This window comes from Mytilus californianus, unplaced genomic scaffold (genome assembly GCF_021869535.1).
Source record: "Mytilus californianus isolate M0D057914Y unplaced genomic scaffold, xbMytCali1.0.p SCAF_25, whole genome shotgun sequence".
Taxonomy (NCBI): Eukaryota; Metazoa; Mollusca; class Bivalvia; order Mytilida; family Mytilidae; genus Mytilus; species Mytilus californianus.
This window is the reverse complement of record NW_026262674.1, coordinates 2,249,973-2,272,499: the sequence shown is the minus strand read 5'-3', so window position 1 is coordinate 2,272,499 and position 22,527 is coordinate 2,249,973. Positions and strand designations below refer to the sequence as shown.

At 32.9% G+C, this 22,527-nt stretch overlaps 1 protein-coding gene across 1 annotated transcript in view; it reads left to right on the top strand.

The window, feature by feature from the left end:
* Positions 1–4,171: 4,171 nt before the first annotated feature.
* Positions 4,172–22,527, top strand: part of LOC127732525 (cysteine-rich motor neuron 1 protein-like) — a 319,989-nt gene continuing 301,633 nt past the window's right edge. The window contains exons 1-11 of the mRNA XM_052241553.1: positions 4,172–4,350; positions 7,814–7,913; positions 12,720–12,769; positions 14,010–14,121; positions 15,321–15,379; positions 16,577–16,670; positions 17,510–17,563; positions 19,559–19,711; positions 20,433–20,522; positions 21,465–21,587; positions 22,168–22,248. Of these exons, the coding sequence (XP_052097513.1) occupies positions 4,303–4,350; positions 7,814–7,913; positions 12,720–12,769; positions 14,010–14,121; positions 15,321–15,379; positions 16,577–16,670; positions 17,510–17,563; positions 19,559–19,711; positions 20,433–20,522; positions 21,465–21,587; positions 22,168–22,248 (964 nt within the window). The 5' untranslated portion in view covers positions 4,172–4,302. The remainder of the gene's footprint in view (positions 4,351–7,813; positions 7,914–12,719; positions 12,770–14,009; positions 14,122–15,320; positions 15,380–16,576; positions 16,671–17,509; positions 17,564–19,558; positions 19,712–20,432; positions 20,523–21,464; positions 21,588–22,167; positions 22,249–22,527) is intronic.

Below are 22,527 nucleotides of genomic sequence, written 5' to 3'. Positions count from 1 at the left end.
ATTACACAACTATGTTCTATATATATACAATACATCAAGCTCCAGAACGTTCCGGGTTTATTAATTACACAACGATGTTCTATATATATACAATATATCAAGCTCCAAAAAGTTCCGGGTCTATTAATTACACAACGATGTTCTATATACATGTATATACAATATATCAAGCTCCGGAGCGTTCCGGATCTATAAGTTACACAACGATGTTCTATATATATACAATATATCAACCTCCAGAACGTTTTGGGTCTATTAATTACACAACGATGTTCTATATATAAACAATATATCAAGCTCTAGAACGGATTGGGTCTATTAATTACACAACGATGTTCTACATGTATATATACAGTGATCTGGAAGGATTTTTTCTCTATGGGCCCAGGGCCCCCCAAAAATAAATTCAATAGGCCATTTTTAGAATTAATTGGCCATTTTGTCAAATGAGTGGGCCATTCGTTTACAATAAAAAAAAAAATAAAAAAAGTGTATATTTCACTGTACTTACAAGTATGATTCTAATTAATATCATGGATATTGTTCCTGTGATTTTGTAATTTCAATTTCAATGAATATACAATAACTTCTTCCAAACCGGGCAATATTTACGATAACCTTTATTTACAATGTTAAAACTGGTACTGTTCCCTTGTTCATGTTCATGTTTTTTTTACATTAAATTTGGGTCTTCGTCGATACCATACTTATTCCAGACGTTCCGTATTAGAGGACGTTTCTGGCATTTCCTCTGCACTTGTATTATTATTACTTCATCACGATGACAAGAATAACAGTAGAGAGCAACGTTAATTGATAAGACACAACAACAATTCGTTGAAGGCATGTTTACAAAATGTCAAAACGAGCCAAAGACCAAAAAAATTGACAAGGACAGTTAAGCCCCTTTTATGGAGACAAATACTATGCTATTCATAAAAAGGCTTTTGGATTTTTCAATCGAAATAATAGCAAGCTTACTTAAAAGATTATAATTAGAGAAGAATTCTCGCCTGTACTAGCCAATTTTCACAAAGGAGTAGGTCCGGTAAGGGCCGATTTTGGCCTCAAATTTCAGGTTCATATGACGAAGGATTTTGGACACTTTTTGAACACTAAAGTGTCTATTTCAGTTGATTCTATTAGTTTATGTGAAAGATTTTAACTGATTTAGTCATTAAAAACGCTCCGATTCAAGCTTAAATATGAAAAATATATCAAATATGCCAAAAATGTCACTTTTCAGATGGTTTTTGTCAAAAATGAAAGTGGCCGCATCTGTGTTCATCCTCAACCTTTATATATGTTATGTATTATCATCAAATACAACTTACATTTCAATATTAAGAATGAACACAAATGCGGCCACTTTCATTTGAGACGGAAACCGTCTAAAATTTAACTAAAATGCTAAAATTGTGAAGATTTCAGTAATTTAGCCTGACTAAAGGATGCTAGTACCCGATATATGTGCATTGTATTGTCAAAAACAGCCCATATTTATGTAGCAGAAGCATTCTTCTTACCAATAAATAACTTAAAGTTTACATTTTAACAATTTTGTAAAATTGCTATATTTTGGGGCCAAAAAAGGGGTCTTACTGGACCTACTCCTTTAAAGTTGTTTATAAAAAATTATATCATGAATGATGGTTAATTACGTTTTTTGGGTAATCAGTCATACCGCATTTTGCTATTATTACCATTGGAAAACACCCGAGACGTCCCAAAAATATATAGGTGCTCCTATCATTGGAGTAAACACTACACAGTTGTGTACTCACACATGGCGGCACGAAATACGATCGTAAATCCATTTGACGATATCTCAACGTTTCAAAACAAAGTGAAAAATATCATGCGCCACGCGGGCGCTTACATTTGTTACTCTATACACCATTTCTGGTCGATAAGCGCAATTGGCGCAAGGCGCACGTCCTTCCCGATCACTGTATATATAATATATTAAGCTCCAGAACGTTCCGGGTCTATTAGTTACACAACCATGTTCTATATATATACAATATATGAATTAAGGTCCAGAACGTCCCGGGTCTATTAGTTACACAACCATGTTCTATATATATACAATATATCAATTAAGGTCCAGAACGTCCCGGGTCTATTAGTTACACAACCATGTTCTATATATACAATATATCAAGCTCCAGAACGTTCCGGGTCTATTAATTACACAACGATGTACTATATATACAATATATCAAGCTCCAGAACGTTCCGGGTCTATTAATTACACAACGATGTACTATATATACAATATATCAAGCTCCAGAACGATCCGGGTCTATTAATTACACAACGATGTTCTATATATATACAATATATCAAGCTCCAGAACGTACCTGGTCTATTAATTACACAATGTTGTTCTATACATATACAATATATCAAGCTCCAGAACGTTTCGGGTCTATTAATTACACAACGATGTTCTATAAATATACAATATATCAAGCTCCAGAACGTTTCGGGTCTATTAATTACACAACGATGTTCTATAAATATACAATATATCAAGCTCCAGAACGTTCCGGGTCTATTAATTACACAACGATGTTATAATTCAGGGTCTTCTCCTTCACTGTAATTTGTATTTCATAATATGCCTTCGAAACCGTCGTCAAGGATGATTGTGGACAAGTTTAGACCCAATAGGCGCGCTAGTTTCAGAGGAGAAGATTGTTTTGAAAAGTTACAAACGGACGCAAAGTGATGAGAAAAACCCACTTTTAAACAAGCGAGAGGTTAAGCTAGCTATAAAACCAGTTTCAATCCACCATTTTCTACATAAGGAAATGCCTGTACCAGGTCAAGAATATGACAGTTGTTTTTCATTCGTTTGATGTGTTTTAGCTTTTGATTTTTCCATTTGATAAAGGACTTTCCGTTTTGAATTTTCCTTGGTATTTTTGTTATTATACTTTTTGAATGGAATGAGCTCAAATTTTTCCCAGATTTCTTCATGTTTCAAATTAGAAAAGAAATCTGAAATCAAAAACTTTTCTAAAGTAAAATTAAATCCTTTTTAACCGCTCAATTGTTTTCTCTCTAAATGCTCGTAACTCAAAATCAAGCCCGGGGACCTCTCTTTTTCACTATTATTCAGAGCACGAAATGTATTGCTTATTTTCTATCAAAAGACTTCTACGATAAAGAAATTACTTTTTTTACAGACAGCGGCGAATATACTTTTATTAATTTATCGTATTAATTCCCTCCCGATGAAATGATATTAATTCAATAACGCATACTACATGTATATAGTATATTATAGGTGAAAGATAGATCACCATATTCAATGTAAAAAGATTAAAAAAAATACAGTCGCTAGTGCCAAGAGAGAGAGAGAGAGAGAGAGAGAGAGAGAGAGAGAGAGAGAGAGAGGCGGTGGTATTCAAACTCAAACGTCGAAGACCGCTAACGCCATGGCAAAAATCGAAAAACGGCAAAAAAAAGAGGACGGGATTGTGGTTCCGATGATAAACATTTAACAGTAAATTGACCTACTACCACCCTACCCAAATTAAAATTATTGATAAACGCAGGTTCATAGAAAGGAAAATCAGTTTCAGCACCACTGGTGGCACCGGTCGTGTTGCTTATATAAATTAGTAATACACCTATTTAAATACATCTTTAATAATGAAATGGATATTACCGCCCATCAAACCATATCAAGGTTATTTATGGTACAAACAAATCTTTGCCAACCAAAACGATTATTTGGTGTACAGTTGAATTGATGCAATCGAAACTTGTCTTGAATAAAAACTGAGGGAGTTATATCTTAATTTTATAAGAACTGCATATACATCTTCATGGACTAAGCGTTTACGTCTATACATGTATTGTGGTAATCTAAATCATGTCAGTACCGTAGCGCGTACGAGGCAGATATAACCCTCGGTGCTGATAGTATTCAAAGTTTATCTCGTGATGTTTTAAGAATAAAAATCTATTTTTGTTTGGAGAATCAAATTTGTTATATAGTATGATTAATGTAGTGCGTTTTTTTCCGTCTTGCCTTTAAGGTATGCGTACGTAATTATCAGATTAATAGATTTTTATTTTACTTAATTTGCATAGTTTTGTCGTGCACCATATGGTACAACAATTTTTATGATGAATTTTGTTATATATAAACTTTACCACTTAAAATATTGTTCCTGTAAGCACACCTTTCACGTGTATTGAATCACATGTATTCGGTTAAATATCGATAAATCATTTAAGACTTGGTCTGACCAGTATTCATTTACGAGTCATCTTGATCGTACGAGAATGTGGCAAGCCGGGATCTTGATCCTTTATCTTATTCATCATGCACATGTAAGTTTTTTTCATTTAAGTTAATGATATGATTATTTAAACGAACAGCTTTTTCTTTGATACTCAGTTCATTAACTGTAAAAGATGTATTTACCAAGAAGACGGGGGTGGGGATATAAAATTTAGCACGCATCTTCTTGCTTATTTCTAATAATTCATATTGCTATAGTTTCGTTCTCCTCGAAATTTTTTTTTATCATTATTCTTATTATATAGCATAGTGTATATATCCAGATAAGGTGTACAAATTTTTGCACCTCATGTTTGCGGTATACCATCTTTTCCGCAAGTTTATTGTTTTTCTGTTTGGTATTAAATTGATAATTAAGATCTATTTTTTTTACATCTGTTGATCCGTTTTTTGGCAATCACCATGACAGTCAGCAGGGTTTAAGAACATCCGTTGTTCGACCTGCTAGTCAAATGCGTTCTGTTAAAATATACTTTTTCACTTTTTTGGTCTTATCGAAAATGTTGTTTGTGCTGTATTTAGACCCCTCTACCAAGAAATTTGTTTTGCATGCACACATATGAAAATTGCGGTTTTTTATCTAACACAGTCATAGGTTTGAACATTTTTTTCAATTTATATATATATATATATATACAGTCTAGGTGGCCGAGTGGTCTAGAAAGCCGGAAACAGTGCAGGCGGTGTTGTCTCGATATCTCAATAGCAAGAGTTCGAATCCCGGCGAGGGAAGAACACAATTTGCTTCCGCAAATTTTCAGATTTAACATTGTTGTGCTGATATTTAGAGTAATTATGAATATAATATGTGTTTTCAGCCGTGTATCACCTTCACTGGTGATCCAATGAAAGGATCGTTGAAGTGTCACTTGTTTAGACGTACTTATCAAATAATTATTTCTGTGACTGAATCTTACGATCCTTTACGATAGATAATTAAGCTAATCTGCAATCAATTCGATCTTCATGTCTAATATATCATGTACTGTGTTACAACTCTAGATTCTACTGACGAGGAAAGGTAACACTAGGCCACCGAAAGCTAAATTTTTAGTTCAGTCTTGGGGGCCGAATGGTCTAGAGCGCTGGACACAGTGATGGCCGTGTTGTCTCGATATATCTCAATAGCAAGAGTTCGAATCCCGGCAAGGGAAGAACATAATTTGCTTCCGCAAATTTGAAGATTTAACATTATTGTGCAGATATTTAGAGTAATTCGACCACCTAGGCTACATAAAAATGTTGCTTTCGTTGGTTGATGTAATGCCTTTCTTCGTCGGTTTTATCAGGGGTTTTAACATAGTACATGATGTATAGTGGCAAGTAGATGGTGTACCTTTCAGATCAGCTATTTTGTCTGTCGTAAAGGATGATAATGTTAATTACCATGCCGCTACATCAAATTTTAATTTTATTATACACGTCTAAACATGTGAAAACTTCATGACAGACATTCCCATCGGATAACGCGTAGTTATACAGGGCTAACACCATAATATACTTATAATTCGTCTCAAATTTAGCCCAACAATGTTAGATCTTCAAATTTGCGTTAGCAAATATTTTTTCTTCCCTCAGCGGGATTCGAACCTTTGGTTTTGCGACAACGCGACAACACCGACTGCATCGTGTCCAGTGACCTGAAAGAAGTATATGAACTGAGGACGGAGTAATATATATCCTCGTATCGACCTCATACAAAGGCTACAATGTTAATTATTATTGTTAATAAGCCAGAAGTAGAGCACCAATTCATTTGTTTGGTTTTGTCGATTGTGTCAGATATTTCAAGAAATAACCGTGCAATATCACTTTTCTATCCGCTGTTTTAAGTATACCATTGAAAATATAATTAAACATGTAACGGCCTTCAACAATGAGCAAAGCCCATACTGCACAGTCAGCTATAAAAGGCCCCGAAATGACAATGTAAAAGAATTCAAACGAGAAAACTAACGGCCTAATTTATGTACAAAAAATGAACGAATAACAAATATGTAACACATAAACAAACGACAACCACTGAATTAAAGGCTCCTGACTGGGGACAGGCACATGCATACAGAATGTGGCGGGGTTAAACAAGTTAGCGGGATCCTAACCCTGCTCCTAACCATGGACAGTGGTGTAACAGTACAACATAAGAACGAACTATAAAAATCAGTTGAAAGAGGTTTAACTCATCAGATGGATACAAATACAAATACTACAAATACAAGTGGACGTGGCCGGGTACTTGTTTTTAATGGAATGCTTTTTGTTTCCATACTTACAAACGAACACATCTTTGATGTGTATTTACTTGCGAAACATGCACATGCACAATGAACAACAGCACTTTAAGATATGAACTGACTTCACTCCCATAGCCAGGATTTCGGGGGAAGGGGTGTGATAATCATGACGCTCTGACCTTTTAATAGTCAAACTGCAATTTGCATGTCGACTTTAATTGTCTTAAATGGATTTGTTTTTGTTCCAAGTCCCCTTCTTCCCCTGTCTAAGGCTTTTCGTCTTACTACTTGTACTCAAATTATATTGACTGTTATCTATTTAACATCATTTGAAAACTCATAAGAAATAATTCAGTTAAACATTATACGGAGTTTACAATAACAATAAAACATCGATTGTATCATTATTTTGAGCCAAACATGGACTTGAAGACAAGTTTCACTTTTGCCAAAATGTAGCCTTGAATTTAAATGAAAATAACTAAATATACAAAAGAACATACTTCAAAATGGTTCTTAAAGGGGTATACATATATCTAAAACCCCTGAATGTTAAGTGAACCAATTGTCTTCATAAAAGTACATCTTCAGAAAAAAAAAGTCCAATATTTTCTGTTAAAATAAAGGTGTCAATTTTATGGATCGGAGTTTGCAGTCAAAGTTATATCTGCATAACATTGTTGTAAATTTTGAAAATCATCAATCATGCATAATTTATGAATCATAACTTCATAATTTATTAAAGGAATGACTGCAATAATTTTTCTGTCTATGAAGAAATAACATACAAAAATTGGTGCATACTGAAACAACCTGCTTAGCGTGGCACCACATTTTTGAGGTTGTTTCGAATAGACAGAAATATATTACAGTCATTCCTTATAATTTAGCATTATAAGTGTAACAACAAAGTTAAATTATAATGTGATAAGCTAAAAAGAAACTTATTCATATGTAGTAGAGAATTTATAAGAAATTGTTTTTTCCTAAACTTGATCTAATAGGCAAGGAAAATGAAACATAGAACGATAAATAAGAATATTTCGAATCCTACAACAATTAAAATGTTTGTGTTATTTCTTACATCGAGATATATTTTTCTTTAATCAAACAAAATATAATATACTTTTATTTTGGCCATATGGGGATCTTTTTATATTGGTTGTAATAATTATTCTCAGAATGTTGTATTCATATTATATTTGCATTTTCAATATAAGTAAATACACTATCTAATTTTTATTTTTATTAACCACAGACAGCAAATGATCCACGTTGTCCAGCATTGAACCGAAGTGTGAGATGTAAGAGTTACCTAAAGGTTGATCGATGTCAGACAGATACCAACTGTCAAGGTGGTTAGTAATTAACATATCTTACAGAGATAACAACTGTCACAGTGGTTAGTAATTAACATATCTCACACATATTTCAACTGTCTTGATGGTTAGTAATCAACATATCTCACACATATATCAACTGTCTTGATGGTTAGTTATTAAAATATTTTACACAGATCCCAACTGCAATGGTGGTTAGTAATTAATATGTGTTACACAGAAACCAACTGTTATGTTGGTTTGTAATTCATATATCTTATACATATACAAACTGCCATGGTGGTTAGTAATTAACATATCTTACACAGATACCAACTGCAATGGTGGTTAGTAATTAACATATCTTACACAGAGCCAACTGTATGAATTAACAATTAGCATAGCTTATACAGATACCAACTGCCATGGTGCTTAGTTATTAACATATGGACTGCGTCGGATAGAAATCGACCTTATGCAAATCAACATCAATACATCTGTTCACCTATTTCGGTTTTGAATAACAAATCAACGGAAAGTCTTGGACTGTTTGCAAGTTGAATTTTTAATCGAATGCTACAAAAAGGACCAAACTTCATCTTTTATTTCATTGTATTTCGTATATGAATGTTACAAATCAACCAGAGTCTTATACATGAACATATTTACGTACACTTGCATAAGGTCGATTTCTATCCGTCGCAGGTCATATCTTACTCAGATATCAAATGTCATGGCGGTAAGCAGTTAACATATCTTAAAAATATACCAACTGTCTGTGTGGTTAGTAGTTAAGAGCAATTCTCTGTAACGACCAACGACATAGGGGTGTCGGCACGCATAGTCACCGATTTTCATGAAACTAAGCCAAAACATGTGATCATGTAAAAAAGTAAGAAAAATGCCCACCAAAATGTTGCTAGGCCTTGGTTGCCATGCCATGGCAACCAAGTGAATGAGATTTCCCGCAAATTTTGAGGAATTTAGAATCGAAAAAACAACTACTTTGCAATCATTCGTAATCAAAACCAGGTTTTATTTAATGATATTTGTAATTATTTTTCAAAAACATGAAATTTAACAAACAAAATAGCAATGTCTTATATAAAAAATATTTTTGCTGAATATTGTCACAACCGCAAAAGCAGAGGTAATTTTCCATTGTAGTTGCGTAGACAAATTTTACACATTTTGCATGAACAAAATAGGCATTTTTGCATCCACCTCCATTTAAGCTGTGGTTATGAATGAAAAGTATCAATGTTTCTAACCAATAAATTATAACAAAATATTTGGGATATTGGGTCCTAGAGTGGTTGCTATGGAAACAAAAATGTGTCATTTTTGCCTTTTTACCTGTAAAATGTGGCCATGTTATTAAAATAATCCACAAAAAGTAATAATTATTGAATGACTATGATGTGCAAACTATTGGCAATTAAATTACCATCAATTTGAAAGGAAATGTAAAAGAAAGAGGCACACTATACATGGAGAAAATGTTAAAGACGTTTTAAGCCACTATTTTATTAGCATATGAAAAATAAAGAGTCAAGGTCATGTCAAAAGTGCTTAGCAATCATCCTTATTTGATAAAAAAAGTACCTAGCAACCATACATGATTTGATTCAGGACTATATAAACTATTATATAGACCTAACCAAAAATGTCTAGGGAGTGTCATCACATAAGTTTTAAACAATCATTCATTTAAAGTGTAAAAATGCTTAGCAACCATGTATTTATATTAGGAAAGTACCTAGCAACCACCTATTTATATTGAAAAAGTGCATAGCAACCATTTATTTATTTAGAAAAACTGCGCAACAACAATATATTTTAGGTTTCATTGGGACAAAAATCAGAAAAAAATAATATAAAACATGCAGTTTTCTTTAAGAACACATGTATAATCCAGAATAGTAAAAAAATTGAAAACAACACGTTACAAATTTCATGCGTTCGAAGCGCTTTTCTGGATTTACCTTCATCAGGAACGCTCAAAGCCAAATTATAAATTATATGGCAAATTCAATTTCATGAGACGGATTACACATTCTAATACAAAAATGTAAAAGATGTCGTCCGATGAGACAACTCTCCAGAAGATAACCAAATGTTATTTGTAAGACAGGTCCTTTGAATCTACAAGAAAAAGAGAAAAGGAATATAACTGCTAAGAGAACGACCAGTGTATTTCTTTGGTTGGGATTGGCCTTTCGAGCAAAGAGGTTATGCATAGACAAAATATTACTTTTCACTCGTTATAAGGCTTGATTATTTATTTTATATTTTTTCGTCGAAATTTTTATTTTCATTGTGTACACACCGTTTTTGTATTTTAAATTGTTTGTGGCTGATGTGCATCTGAATGTACAGAAAATTCCTTTCAGCATGTTTTGTGCAATATTATTGATCTTCAGATCAAGACAATATCACATTCATTTCATTAAGCATCCATTATCCCCATCACAAAATATAAAATGGTCTTTCCTAACTAATAGAACTACCCTGCATCCGCTCATTGCTATGTTTGTATTTCAACAGTGGAAAAAAAAATACGTTGTGTGTTTAGCAAAAGTTATTTTTAATAGAGCCACAGAGCCAACTGAGATTTACCCATAACATTGGGCTAGTCGTCGTTAACTTTAAAAAAATTATTCTCCTCTGAAAATAATAATCGAACAGACTAGGACCCCTTTTTTGGCCCCAAAATATAGAATTATTACAAGTTTGCTAAAAATGTAAACTCTAACGCTATTTATAAGAAAGTAGAATGCGTTTGTTTGATAAATATGAGTCGTTTTTGACAACACAATGGACACGTGTCAGGTACTGGAATCATTATGTCATGCAAAAATACTGGCACTTGTGTTCAGTCTTAATATTAGAATAAAAATATTGTATGTAATGATTATGCATTACATATATAAATGTTGAGACTGAACACGAATTCGGCAACTTCCATTTTTGACAAAAAACATCCTAAAAAAGAAATTTAATAGCAAATTTGATAGATTTTCATATTTGAACTTGAATTTTAGCATTTGTAATGACCAAATCAGTTCAAATCTTTAACACAAACTGATTGATTCAAGTGGAGTACACACTTAAGTGTCTAAAATGTTACATTTTTGGCAAAATTATCCTTTACCGGACTTCTCCTTAAACCAGATTTGGAAACAATCATCATTACAGTATGTACTTTAAAAATGTATCCCATGATGGCTAACATGGCTAAAATAGAATATAGGAGTGAAATGCAAGTTTAAATTGTCTATCATCATGAAAACTTTTATAAATAGAAAAACTTGACAGGATCTTTAATATTCAGAGTGAAGGGATCTACCTATTATCTATTTACAGGGGAGTTTCTGCCCTGAAATTTTGGATTTTAACCTTTTTTATGCCCCGCTGAAGCAGACCGGGCATAAAGTATTACCCTTGTCAATCTGTTTGTACGTCCGTATGTCTGTACGTACGTCCCAAAGTTGTTTTCCGTTCTCTATCTTTAGTTTGCCTCAACCAAATGTTGTAAAACTTTACACAATGCTTATTACCACAAAACACAGATCAAGTTCGAAATTGGGTGGCGTCACTGTTACAGTTTTGGAGTTATGCCCATTTATAAACATAAAAATTGCTGAATTTCTCATTTTAGTTTGCCTCAACCAAATGATATGAAACTTATACACATATTTCATCTTTTATGGGGGTTAGTAATTAACATATCTTACACAAATACCAACTTTCATGATGGTTAAAATTAACGTATTTCACACAGATACCAACTGCCATGGTTGTAAGTCGTTAACATATCTCACACAGATACCAACTGTTATGGTGCTTAGTAATAACTAACATATCTTACACAAATATCAACTGTCATGGCGGTTAGTAGTTTACATATCTTACACAGATACCAACTGTTTTGATGGTTAAAAATTAACATATTTCACACAGATACCAATTCCCATGGTGTTTAGTAATTAACATAAATTGCACAGATACCCACTGTATTGGTAATTAGTAATTAGCATAGCTTATACAGATACCAACTACCATGGTGGTAAGTTATTAACATATCTTACGCAAATATCAACTGTCATGGCGGTTAGCAGTTAGCATATCTTACACAGATACCAACTGTCTCTGTTATTAGTAGTTAACAAATTTCACACATTAACCAACTGGCACGGTGGTTAGTAAATAACATATCTAATACAGATACAAACTATCGATGTGATTAATAATTAACATATCTGACACATATACAATATTTTATGATGGTTAAACATTAACATATTTCACACAAATACCAATTGTCATGATGGTTAGTAATTACCATATCTCACACAAATACCAACTGCCTTGGTGGCTAGTAATTAACATATCTCCCTTTTGTTTTTGATTTTTGTTCCCAGATATTTGGACTCCTCTGGTTTTATCCATGTAGTGCCATTAAAAAAATTTCCCAGCGAACTCCTATTTTTCTTTTCATAATTTTATTATATATAGTTTAAATAGCCATATTTGAAAATGCAATAAAATCCTTGTTATTTTTTTTAGAATTTTTGAAAGAAAAAGGGTGCCAATATTAAATTTATGAAAAGTCTAGAGAGAATTATTTCCCGCCAAATTTTCAATGGCTTATATCTCCAAAAACAAGCACACGGACGCTTCATTTTTTCTGCTTTTTAAGTTCCTTTATTTATATACTATCAATTTATAACAGTGTATTAAAAAGCTTGTTATTCTGAATTTTAATCGTATTTTGTTTTTTATATGAAAAATTGGGTAGAATCGCAGTACTTGTTGAATAAATTGTATTTGATATTTTTCTAGGCAAAGTTTGTTGTCCACAAAAATGCGGAAAAGAATGTGTCATCCCAATCGTAAGTATGTTCGTTAGAAGTAATGGGGAAAATTGGGTATTGACAAATAAGTGAAATATTTTTTTTTACATTATATGTATTGCATAAATGTCTAAGACCATGATAGTGTTGAACGATAACATATAAGTTGCCAAACTGTCTTCAGTCCACGAAGCAGACAAAACGGCATTTTCTTTCAACATACTTCTCACATTTCATTTCAAATAAAATTGAGAATGGAAATGGGGAATGTGTCAAAGAGACAACAACCCGACCATAGAACAGACAACAGCAGAAGGTCACCAACAGGTCTTCAATGCAGCGAGAAATTCCCGCACCCGGAGGCGTCCTTCAGCTGGACCCTTAACAAATATATATACTAGTTCAGTGATAATGAACGCCATACTAAACTCCAAATTGTACACAAGAAACTAAAATTATAAATAATACAAGACTAACAAAGGCTAGAGGCTCCTGACTTGGGACAGGCGCAAAAATGCGGCGGGGTTAAATATGTTTATGAGATCTCAACCCTCCCCCTATACCTCTAGCCAATGTAGAAAAGTAAACGCATAACAATACGCACATTAAAATTCAGTTCAAGAGAAGTCCGAGTCTGATGTCAGAAGATGTAACCAAAAAAAATAAACAAAATGACAATAATACATAAATAACAACAGACTACTAGCAAAGTTTATTTTGTTTTATTTCTTTTAACAAATTACTTTCACATTGTAATGCATTTACCGTTTCCACCGTCCGTTTATATCTTACAAAACATGGCATTTTTTTTTCACAAAATGTAAATTGGAAACTAGCTCGGTGAAATATATATATATTTTTTGTTATTCTTTTTTATACAAAAATAAGGAGATGTGGTTTGATTGCCAATGAGACAGTTATCCACTTAAGTTCAAATGAAGTGGATGTAAGCAATTATAAGTAACCGTATGGCCTTCAACAATGAGAAACCCCACAACGTATAGTCGACTGTAAAATGTCACATAGAAAAGTATGAAACAATTCAATTAACAAAAAAACTAACGGCTTAATTTATAACAAAATAATTGACTCCATTTAAGTATGAAAAAAAAACTGTAGTTTTTTTTGTTGATACACCAATACTGCTTTAAGAACAAAAAGGTTATGCTCCACTATTGACTAAAATGCCTACTCTTCCAGGAAAACAATTTGATAGGAAATACAATTTCAACTCGGTTGATATAACCTTAATATATCTTGTTAGAAATTACAATTTCAGAAACCTAAGCCAAAGTTAGGTATATGTCCCCCTGTAGTCGACAAACCTGCGAGTTTTTGTATGTTAGCCAGGGTTGCTTCTTCTTGTTCTGGCAATGACGCTGATTGTAAAGGTACATTTTATTGTTGTAGTGTAGACTTAAGAAATTATTACCCCAAGAAAAAAGACAATGTGATAGCTTGGGTGGGTTCACTAGCTAAGCAGGAACTGCATAGAATGCCTTGAGTTCACTCACGTTTTTTTTTGTGTTGCTTCTCTCAATCGATTTATCACTTTTGAACACCGGTATACTAATGTTGCCTTTATTAATCCTAGGTTCCTGAGTAATGATCGATGGAATGTTTTCGTCTGTTCGTAACTTTGTCCTTGGCGCTGTCTATCTGCCATCGACATGTGTTCCTGACATACCAACTGCTTCCAAAGAGTAAGGTGAACAAATGATTGAAATCAACATCACACAAGTTTTACGATCACCATCACGGATTAGTTGACGGATACGATGTGTCCGTGTCTGAAATTTCCAGCGACATGTTTACGCTGTTTTTGTTTAGATACCAGAAAATTCGTCTGATCTGTAAATGTAGCGATAGTTACCTATTTTCGATTGTGACATTTTGTTTAAGAGTGATTTGAATGATGGATGATGCTTGATATCAGGAGACGTTAACCCTGTAACCGTGACTGTATTATTTTTTCTGTCTACTAGTATTCCAAATAACACAGAAATGTGGTGCACACTTTCAAATAACCCGCTACGCGAGTTATTTAGTATGCACCACATTTTTGATGTTATTTCGTCATAGACCGAAAAAATATTACAGTCATTCCTTAAATATTCTAAACATAGACAACAGTAACATCAGATTCAACACCCAACTTCTGTTTTAACGTTTTAACGTGCCATTCAATGATGGTATATTCAATAGGTCGCCATGTGTTTCTATAAACATCATCGGAAAAGATTTCTTACATCTTAAGGTGGTACCTAACACTACAGGGAGATAACTCTGTAAAAATCAGCTAAACGTTTTAATCATGTTGTATTGTTAAGGAAATATCAAGATTCTCAATGATCAAAATTAGTGTTTGTCAAACTGCTATATAACCAGTGAAATTTTTCTAATAAAGTGGTTGGTTCAAATTATTTGAAATTTTTATATTTTTGTCAAAGGGTCAAAGTAAACATTTTGTCAAAATTTTAGGAAAATTAAACGAGCCAAATTAATATTAGTCAAGGTGTTGGGTACCACCTTAAACATTGCAGTATTATTCACTCTTAGTTTACATTCACAACATTTGTAATGTTTATAGGTAGTAAGAAATGCTGTCCCAGTTTTTGTGGATGTCAGAAGTGTTTAGAACCGATATCGGTAGGTACCTTGTAGCTGTTATTTATTCGCCTAAGGTTCATGTGGGACCTTTGGCTAAAATGGTTGTGTTTTTGCCTCAAAATTTACTCTGAGTACAGACCAACCTGTGCATCTGAAAAAATCGTGAGACATAGCATGCCCTAGATAGATAGATAAAATTCAAATGCATTTTATCTGGATTTTACTGTGCACTTTTTTCGTCCCTGCAGAAGATGATAAAATTAACAAACTGCTTCACTTAATAATGTCCACTCAGGTACAGTTTAAATATCCAATTATTGGCAGGTATCTATTGTCCCTCTATTATTCGTGTCAATCAACACAATTCACTTTCAATAATTACCTGTGGGGAAGTTCTCAAACCTCTTTCCCAACTTAGTTCAGTTTGGCACGTTCTGGAGGAAAGAAAAAAAGTGCACTGCAAAATCCAGTTAAGTTTTTAATTTTCTAAATCATAAAATGTATTTGAATTTTATTTATCTAGAGCATGCTAAGCCTTAAATTTTTTCCAGATACATAGCTTTGTCTGTACTCGGAGTAAATTTTGATATGAAAATGCATCCATTTTATCCCAAGGGTCCACATGAACCATAAACTACGTTTTTTAATAGTTATAGAACAAAATGTGAAAACCAACCTTTTCTCACAAACTATTTAATTCACTCCACCTGTCGATTTGAATTTCAACTTTGTGTTTTAATTGTACATCAATCCTGAACGTGGAAGGTGCGCTCTACTCCAATCGTAATTGACTAGGATTGTCAGTTGTCCTACCAAGGGTGGTTCTCTCTGTGCATTCCGGCTTCCTCCACCAATTGAAACTGACAGCCACGAAATAGCACAAAAATGCTGAAAGTGGCATTAAACGCCAATCAATCAATCAATTGTATTACAGAATTTTATTTGGAAAGACTGATATTATGACCCACGTATAGAAATTGAATTCTTAGGTTCCTTGATTGTGACCATACACTTTAGATATTGTTTTAAATTTTGCAACTAGATATTCTTATGTGTAAATCATTCCTTAGAATCAAATCAAATCAGATTTTCCAAATTTTTTTTCTGAAGTTTTGGAAAATTAAGGTTTCAGGTGTAAAAAAAAGAATAAATAATACGAAAAATTTGACACTTTTAGAATGCATTTTGAATTTCTGAAAATGTAAATAATTAATTTCATGAACACGTATATTGCAGGGTCCGCGACCAGGCTGTCCGGTTATGCATGAACTGGAACCACAATGTGTTCATTTCAACCAGCAATGTAGTCATGACAGAGAATGTTCTAAAGGTGAATTTAAAACTATTTCATATGAAGACTGCCGAGAATCACGGGATTCGTGGTCGCTGTCACTATGTCCAATCTTCCAAACAAAGAAATTTGCATCAAATTTTACACAGTCAAATTAAAGCTTGAATTCGGCTTGAATATTCAATATTTCATAGTTTTTACGTTCATACCACGACCTTGCTACGATCTTGATAAGATCCTGCTACGATTCCGCTACGATAGTAACACGTTATCTGTTATAGGTTGCTAAGTAAACACAATTCCAACTCTATATAAATTTCGTGTGTCTTATTTAACCTTCATCAGAATTGCTCAAACCTAAACATTTAAAATAAAATGTATAAATATGTAGACAAGTAAGAAGCTACATGACCAAAAAGATACAACAAAAAGCATAACCAAATTCATCTAACTTTGCCTGAAGGTGGTGGTTAGAACATTAGTTAAAAAGGGAAATACACATTCAAATTTCAATTACCATGCAATTGAAAGCTGATTTGCACAAATTGCATGTTTGAATTAATATCAACTTCTACATGAAAATTTTAAACTGTCTTAATTATTGTAACGTGTCGTTATGAAATACGGCATAAGTTCCCGTCATCCCGAAATTTTACAATCAGGAAAATTTATTTTCCAATTCACCCTATTGACTAAACTTAAACTGTTAATTTGCCCTAAAAACATGAATATAACTAATAGAAAAGTTCAGATTTTACTCGTAAAATACATTGTGCAGTCAGTATAAACTTATGAAAATCAATCAATGTACAAATCAATGACGATCCCGGGTTAGCCTTTATATCGAAAATGTTCTAATTTATGCGATACATTTTCAGGTCAGCTGTGTTGCTTCAATCCTTCCTGTGGGACATCGTGTAGAGAAAAAGAAGGTATGTTTACTTCTATTTGGTTGTCTCTTTGACACATTCCCCATTTCCATTCTCAATTTTATGTAACATAATTTCAACGCTGAAACATAAACGAACCCAGGTAATGCAATGTTTATATAATACAAAGCTTTTCATTTCACAACTCATTTTTTTCATACTTTGTATGCATTTGTTTATTCTGTTATTGAATTTCAGTGATATTTTAAAAGCACGTTGAAAGTATACTTTACATGTGTTTTTAAAATATCACTGAAAGTCTATCTCCAAATAATAATCAGCATATTAAGTTGGCCCTTTATGTTAAATATTTTACAACGAACGATAGCGAGGGGTAAAATATCGGCCTAAGGCCAACCCGTGGTAAAAAAACAATACAAATTCAAGCCTCATGAATTATGTTTATTCCAGTAAGACAAAGAAGCCCATTTGTTTTTAGTCGAAGAGTTCTAGGTGAAGGCAATTGTTTGCTGTTTCCATAATAAAGCACACTATCAATATTGATGTAATAGACGAATTAAATTCAACTAGTGACATGCTTAAATGATATACAATGACATACTTGGACATGTTTTGACGAATTTAGATTTTTTTAATCTTACGTTTATTGAAGAATGTGGGCTTTCAACAATTTCTTTTCAATGTTTATTAATGTTTCATGTTTTGATGATTTTCAGTTTCACATTCGTGCATTTTCCCGTAGAAAGCTTATATTCTTACGTAATGGTTCAATGACGTTATTTACACAATTTGAACTCGTTAGTAAATGTATAGATAAGAAAGTAAGTAAATGACTAGGATTAGGAGTCTTTATTATTGAGCAGAATATGCTTTTCCATCCAGAGCACCTGGGATCACCCCGGGTTTTTATAGGGTTAGTGGTGCTCAGTTTTACATGCCGCGGTTTTTATACTGTAGTTTATCTTGTGATCTGTTTCTTTTTATGCCATGGCTTTGTCAGTTTATTTTCGACTTATGAGTTTGAATTTTCCTTTGGTACATTTTGCCTCTCTTTTATTGCTTATGAAGCGAAAATATTTTAAAATGTACTCGTATAATTTAAATTCGCGCCCGTTTTCGGTTTATAAAATGAAATAATATTACATGTACAGGAGTTTGATCGTAACCCTTAAGCTTCTCCAACAGAGTTATGAGAAAGAGCAACTGAAATCGACAATTCATCAGACTCTTTAGTCACACATTGGTTACCCGATACAAATGTCTGTTTTTCAACTTACTAGCGATATGTTTTTGCGGTTCTAGATATCTATAGGTATTAAAAGAAGTCGTTTTATCAGTAAATAAAGAGAATGGTTCCTATTCCTGATTTTGACAGTTTGACTGAATTGGGATTCGCATGATGTATTATGCATGCATTGCAGGAGAGTAATAGCTTTTCGACTAATCTGGTCTAGCTCATTTTTGAGTTTATGCAATTTACTTTCTGTTTACATTGGTTTGTATATCTAAAAGAGATGTACGAGATGTAAACACGTAAGGTGAAAACAAAATCAAGTAATCGCTCTGTCCTTTAAAACACATAGATAGTAAATAGCTTCGTGTCCAATAACCCTGATTAAAAGAGGGGCGCTTATCTTGATGCATTTGAATTGCTTTATTCTCAAATTTCCATGAACGTGTGAACCTTATCCGTGTTTTATCCCCATTAAATTCTGTCGAGGATGCATGCTTGGAGTATATAATTAAATTGATCTTGTTTTCTATAAAATAAAGAACATCTGAAAAAAATCAGAATATAGCAAGTTGGTTAAAATAGCAGTGTAAGATACAATAGGACAATAGTAACCGATAACAGTCTGTGATTTCTGGGGTTAACATCAATGGTTATATTAGGTAGATTACTTGAAGGTCTTAAATAAGTCAACACAAGACACCTTCCTCCTTACACAAACGTTTTCTACTATTAAAAGTATCTTTATACTAGTAGAAGAAAAGTAGAAATAAATTATTATTCTATTAAAATTGATTTTAATTAAGAGCCTATAACCAAGCCAGGAGAATGTCCACCTAACCCACCTGGTATTGTCTGTGCGTTATTTGTTAGACCAGGAGATTGTACTAATGATGGAAGCTGTCCTGGTAATCAAAAGTGTTGTCTACAGGGATGTTCCAGAAGTTGTGTTGATCCAGGTTATTAAAAAAGATAGTACCTTGATAAGGCAAATGTAGTGTTCAAGCACTTATTAGTTAATCAGATTACTTTTTTTAATTTCTAGAATATGTTTCATTGAAAAATTGAAAATGAAAGGTACGATGATCTTAATTAGCAAACTATAAAGCTAATGTTTATACGGGTTTTCAACTATAAGGATCCTTTCATGTGATTCAATTACGGAAACGTAAATGAGATTAACATCTTTATTCATTTCGTTCGTTTGTTTATAACCTGACAATTTTTCACTGACTGTTGCGCTTTTGTGCAAACACATTTTTAGTGTGCATATTAAATTCAATCCACGTGAAAATTTGATTGGAAATCTGCATTCCTGCTAGAAATGTCTGCGTATTTATAAATCGTTAGATCGCTTTTATGGACATTTTGACTTAGTTTATTCCTGGTTTTCAATGGTTTGGGAATGCTCAATCTTTCGGCCCGTATCTGTGTTGTTTAGATACTGTTGTTTGTATTCTTAACTCGTTTTTTCTGCCATCATCAGTACATGTTCCGATTGACAGATTTGTTCCTTCTAGTTCTCCTTATAGTTCATGATAATTTAAATGTAGTGGTATATTTCTATTTTATTTATTATTTATATTCTTTCGTAGTTTCTTCTCGAAAAATCTATAAACATATTAGAAAAGGCTTATTAAAATAATGTTATAAATGTTAATACTTCTACCCTTTTTACAGAACCTAGATGTGGACCTGTTTGTGCTATATCCTGTCCCTTTGGAAATGTTCTTGATGAAAACAACTGCCAAACTTGTAGATGCAAAACAGGTAATGATGTTCTATAATATAGATTTAAAATGCGAGATGATATACCAAAAGAAATTAGCCTGATTATATATTTTGTACTACATGAAATTATTACTGGGGACTTTTCGTTCGATGTGTTTCGATTTGTTGATAACTCTTTGTCCTAACAGTTGTTAAATAATTTTGTGTATTATTATTTTTTCTTTCAGAATCAGTTAATACTATATTATTTTCACGTGTGTTAATTTTATCTTCCGTCACAGTTTCCCCTTCGCACTTTCGCTGTGCAGTTGTAGAACATATAACGAGGTGTCCTAGTTAAGAAAAGTTTCGTCGAATGAGAGTTCGGGGAGACAATAATTTAATAGCAGTACATTTCAGACGATTTCATTAAAATAAAAGGATTATCGTTTGAAATGAAATTCTATATACACGTGCAATATAGAAAAACTTTGTCATTCAAGTATATAAAAAATAGTCGTCTTTTTGTTAAAATTGATTATTCTTGTGAATTTACGGATTCGTATTCGTAGTAGAAAAACAACGATAAAGATCAACTATGGTTTTGAAAAACTGTGATCATTTGAAATATAAATTGTTTTTTTTTAATAGTTGTTATCTTGCATTTGAATTTAATCCACTCGCTCCCGTTTTTCTACTCGTTTCGTTGGTTGATAAAGTATAGATATTGCCAATTTTTATGGACTTCCCCTTTTTTGATTTTGCCTTAGAGAATTTTGGCTATTCTTTTTTATAATAAATATAATATCCTTCTAGAGCAGCTGAAATCACCCCCATTCTTTGTTGGGTTCGTGTTGCGCAGTCTTTAGTTTTCTATGTTGTGTTTTGTGTAATATTGTATATTTTTTGGTCTTTTTTTTAACCATGACGTAGTCGACTGATGAGTTTGAATGTCCCTTTGGTATCTTTTTCCTCTTTTTCACATTTTGTTTTCTATTGTAGGATGCAAGGGGAATGTTAGTCCATTAGGATCAATCAGCTGTGGTTCAGGTCAACAAAGATGTCCCGCTCGATATCAATGCAACACACCTTCAGCAGGCGGCAGTGGAGTTTGTTGTCCTTATGGTATGCTAAACAGCGTCCTAATTCACCGTTGTAGAACCTAATGTATTATGTGTAATATTTTCAAAAACGTACACCAAAATGTTTTGATTGGTTGGAAACGTCATAGTCAATGGAAATTCAACCAGTGACGTAGCGTTGTTTTCATTTTAGTGTACGAACAATGAGATTACCCATAGTTCTTTTGATTCTGAAAAAGCCAACTACTTTAGACCAACTGTAACACTCACCAAATTACATATATAAATGACGTTAAACACATAAAAAGAGATTTATGATACATGTTGGTTGCAAAAATGAAATATTTTGATGCGGTATAATTGCAATAGCGTGAGACAACTATAAATGATCAGCATTTACAATATTGTCCTATGTTGGGTACAAAAACAATATATACGATAAACAGATAACAGTGCAAACAATGAAGGTTGGTTTAAAATTGAATAACGTGATATGAAGTGAAGTTTTACTGATATACGATTTTACAGGAAATTTAAAAAGAAAAAGGAAATCAAAAGGAAGCAAATTTTATAAAAAAAATCAGGTGATGGACGACATCTTACAATGCGCATATTTTTTTCAGAATGTCCTCTTGTAAGGTGCAGCGAACCATGTCCTCATGGTTGCGTGATTGACGTTAATGGCTGTCAAACATGTGAATGTAGTAAGTAAAATGTATGAAAAATATGAAAAAAAAATATTCGGATACAGGGTTGAAGTATGTTAACATCTACGTCATTTGGTCTCTGATTGAAAATTGTCTCATTGGCATTCATACAAAATCAGCCCCGTGTTTGATTAGTCTGTTATAGACGAAACGTGCGTCCTGGTATCTGCATATGATGAGTTTATTTATATTGTTAGGATTTTGTTTACATTTTTAAATAGACATGATATGTCCTACGAGAGTTATTAATATATAGGACTTCAAAATAAATCATTC